General features: G+C 42.5%; 1 protein-coding gene across 1 annotated transcript in view; it reads right to left on the bottom strand.

The window, feature by feature from the left end:
* Positions 1 to 4,099, bottom strand: part of UBE4A (ubiquitination factor E4A) — a 47,719-nt gene that overhangs the window by 4,272 nt on the left and 39,348 nt on the right. Inside the window, exon 19 of the mRNA XM_003796852.3 lies at positions 2,654 to 2,811. Coding sequence (XP_003796900.1) covers positions 2,654 to 2,811 — 158 coding nt within the window. The remainder of the gene's footprint in view (positions 1 to 2,653; positions 2,812 to 4,099) is intronic.

Below are 4,099 nucleotides of genomic sequence, written 5' to 3' on the forward strand. Positions count from 1 at the left end.
TGAGCCATAGGCTCTGCCCAAAAATTCATTTTTTTTTTTTTTTTTTTTTGAGACAGAGCCTCAAGCTGTCCCCCTGGCTATTTTTTTTTTTTTTTGGTTGCAGCCATAATTGTTGTTTGGCGGGCCTGGGCTGGATTTGAACCCGCCACCTTCGGTGTATGTGGCTGGGGCCTTAGCCACTTGAGCCACAGGCGCCGAGCCCGAAAAGTCATTTTTTAATTTATTTTTTTTATTTTTGAGACAGTCTTACTTTGTTGCCCTTCGTAGAGTGCTGTTACATCACAGCTCCTAGTAACCTCAAACTCTTGGGCTTCAGCGAGTCCCTTCCCTCTGTCTCCAAAGTAGCTAGAACTCAGGCTGGTCTTGAACTCGTGAGCTGAGGCAGTCCACCTGCCTTGGCCGCCCAGAGTGCGAGGATTACATGCATGAGCCACCACACCTGGCCCCAAAATTCATTTTTTTAATTTAAAAATTTCATTAAATTTGGGTCAACTTATACAACTTAATTTTATTATCTATTTATTTATATTGTTGGGGATTCACTGAGGGTACAGAGAACCAGGTTATACTGATTGTATATGTTAGGTAAAGTCCCTCTTATAATTACATCCTGCCTCCAAGAAGTGTGCCACACATCGTGACCACCCCCCTCCTCCGCTACCCACACCCCAAGCATGTACTAGGTCATCAATTGTCCTCATATCAGAATTGAGTACACTGGATTCTTGCTTCTCCATTCTTCTGATGCTTTACTAAGAAGAATGTGTTTCAGCTCCATCCAGGTTAATACAAAAGATGTAAAGTCTCTACCTTTTTTAATGGCTGAACAGTATTACATGTTACACTGCTTGTTAATCCATTCCTAGATTAGTGGGCATTTAGGTCGTTTCCACAGTTTGGCAATTGTAAATTTTTTTTTTGGCCGGGGCTGGTTTTGAACCCACCACCTCCAGCATACGGGGCCGGGGCCCTACTCCTTTGAGCCCCAGGTGCCGCCCCAGGCAATTATAAATTGAGCTGTGATAAACAGACTAGTGCAAATGTTCTTATGATAAAAGAATTTTTTTCCTTCTGTGTAAATGCCCAGTAATGGGATTGGAGAATCAAATGGGAGGTATAGTTTGAGTTCTTTGAGGATTCTCCATACTTCTTCCCAATACAAACTTAATCTTAAATATGCACTATGTCTCAATATCCATTCCTATCTAATGCTGCACTTAAGAAAATTAAGTGTTAGAGCTGGGCATGGTGGCTCATGTCTAGTCCTAGTACTCTGGGAGGCTGAGGCAGGTGGATTGCCTGAGCTCATGGGTTGGAGACTAGCCTGAGCCAGAGTGAGACCTTGTCTCTAAAAATAGCTGGGCATTGTGGTGGGTGCCTGTAGTCTTACTACCAGGGAGGCTGAGGCAAGAGAATCGCTTGAACCCAAGAGTTTGTGTAAGCTATGATGCCACAGCACTCTACTGAGGGTGTCAAAGTTGAGACTCTGTCTCAAAAAAAAAAAAAATAAAATAAAAAATTAAGAGTTGTTTAAGTAGCTAATAAGCCACCATTTATTACTTCATTTAGATGTCAAGGTAGACTGTTCAAAGAGCAAGGAAGCTGGGGAGACTTGATGGTTACCAAGGCTGAGTACAATGACATATGGTGAATACAGTGTAAAACCTGAAAAAAAAAATCCTTAGAACTTCGTCTTTTATAAATCTTATAAATTTAGAACTTTGTCTTTTATAAATCTTATAAATTTTATTTTATAAAATAAAATTAAAATAATTTCAGGTCAACTTACACTCTATGTTGATTTATATTATAACATATATTGACAGAAATTATTTTATTTATTTATTTTTTTGAGACAGAGCCTCAAGCTGTCACCCTGGGTAGAGTGCTGTGGCATCACAGCTCACAGCAGCCTCCAATTCCTGGGCTCAAGCAAGTCTCCTGACTCCGCCTCCCAAGTAGCTGGGACTACAGGTGCCCACCACAATGCCTGACTATTTTTTTTTTGGTTGCAGCCGTCATTGTTATTTGGCAGGCCCGGGCTGGATTCGAACCTGCCAGCTCAGGTGTATGTGGCTGGCACCTTAGCCACTTGAGCCACAGGCACCAAGCCCAGAAATTATTTTCTTAGGGAAGAGGTAAGGTTATAGCCAGCATTTCTCAATAGTGTCTTGTTTTGAAAGTTAAATTCCTAATAATGGGGCTGTGCGTAGTAGCTCACACCTGTAATCCTAGTACTTTGGGAGGCCAAGGCGGGTGGATTGCATGAGCTCAGGAGTTCAAGACCAGCCTGAGCAAAATCAAGACCCCCATCTCTACTAAAAATAGAAAGTTAGCTGGGTATAATGGTGCATGCCTGTGGTACTAGCTACTCAAAAGGCTGAGGCAAGATGATTGCTCAAGCTCAAGAGTTTGAGGTTGCTGTGAGCTATGATGCCATGGGACTCTATCCAGGGTGACAGTGTGAGATTCTGTCTCCAAAAAAAAATTCCTAATAATCAAGTGATATCAAAATGCCTCCCAGCCCATCAACAGATCAATAGTATGAGGCGCTTACTGGATGCAAAGTACTATAGTAGGTGTCTGGGTAAAAAGATGATAGCAAACTCATATACACCTGTGCTCTTGAGGCTGCTCTTTGGGACTGGCATACCTGAGCAAATGTCTTGCAATAGTGGATCTATCCACAGTGACTCTGGAAGATGGCAGCACCACAGGGTCACACATTAGTGTGCTCATGATGGGATCCAAGAACTCATCACAAGCATCTGCATAGGTCTCCTCTTCCTGTTGCTGGAGGTCTGCAAGAGACTGAACACATAACACCCGGTAGTTAAAGTCAATTCACAGTGCAGCAATGACTATATGTTAATCTTGGTCATTAATAACCCTTGACAGTAATAATGAAAAACCTTAGCTTTATTTTCTAAGAGCAAGCCAAACAGATATTCTAGGAACAAATTTGGCATTGAGCCTCCACTGTGAAATTTCAAGTTGACAGTTATGACTGGAAATGGGTTCAAGTTTTAGCAGGAAAGAAATACATCCCGTGTGAGATCCTTCTGACAACAATCCTGTGGTAAATGCCATAATTCTAACGGGGGTGAGGGTGGGATGGTCATTATTTGCATAATTAGAGTCACTCATGCAGCCTGTTTATGAAAAGCAATTTTCAGTTTTTGGTACAAACAGGCATAGGAATTTATTTTATTTATTTTCATTTTTAGACACAGGGTCTCGCTGTGTTGCTCAGGCTGGAGTACAGTGGTATGATCATCGCTCATTGCGGTCTGAAACTCCTGAGCTCAAGTGATTCTCTGTCTCAGCCTCCTGACTCTCAGGGATTCTAGTTACAGTCCACTGTGCATAGCAGTTTAACCGTGGCTTCAACATTTGATCCCTTCACAACTCTAGTTCCTCAGAGATCTATATGGCTAAGCTCTAGGTGAAGGTGAAGACCATCTCAATGAAAAAGAATCACCAAAGAGAAGACTGATAGCAAATAACAAAGGTTCTCTATTAGACTTCCATGCCATCATTTCCCCTTCTTCATAACTGCTAATGGAGCTCTATCATACTCCAACCAAAGTGAATAGCTAAATACAATACAGTATTTTAATCCTTTTTTTTTTTTTTTATTTACCTTGGCTAGAATGCCTGGCATCATAGCTCACAGCAACCTCAAATTCTTGGGCTCAAAGCGATCTTCTTGCCTCAGCCTCCTATGCAGCTGGGACTATAGACACCCGCCATGATGCCCCACTAATTTTTTTTTCTATTTTTAGTAGAGATGGGATTTTACTCTTGCTCAGGGGGGTGTTGAGTTCAAGTAATCCCCCCCGCTTTGGCCTCCCAGAGTCCTAGGATTACAGGTGTAAGCCACCACACCTGGCCAATATTTTAATCTTTAAAATGTATGGATATTTTGGGCGGCACCTGTGGCTCAGGGGGTAGGGCACCAGCCCCATATACTGAGGGTGGCAGGTTCAAACCCAGCCCCGGCCAAACTGCAACAAAAAATAGCCAGGCGTTGTGGCGGGTGCCTGTAGTTCCAGCTACTCAGGAGGCTGAAGCAAGAGAATTACCTAAGCCCAGGAGT

This window comes from Otolemur garnettii, unplaced genomic scaffold (genome assembly GCF_000181295.1).
Source record: "Otolemur garnettii isolate 467f Iridium unplaced genomic scaffold, OtoGar3 scaffold00108, whole genome shotgun sequence".
Taxonomy (NCBI): Eukaryota; Metazoa; Chordata; class Mammalia; order Primates; family Galagidae; genus Otolemur; species Otolemur garnettii.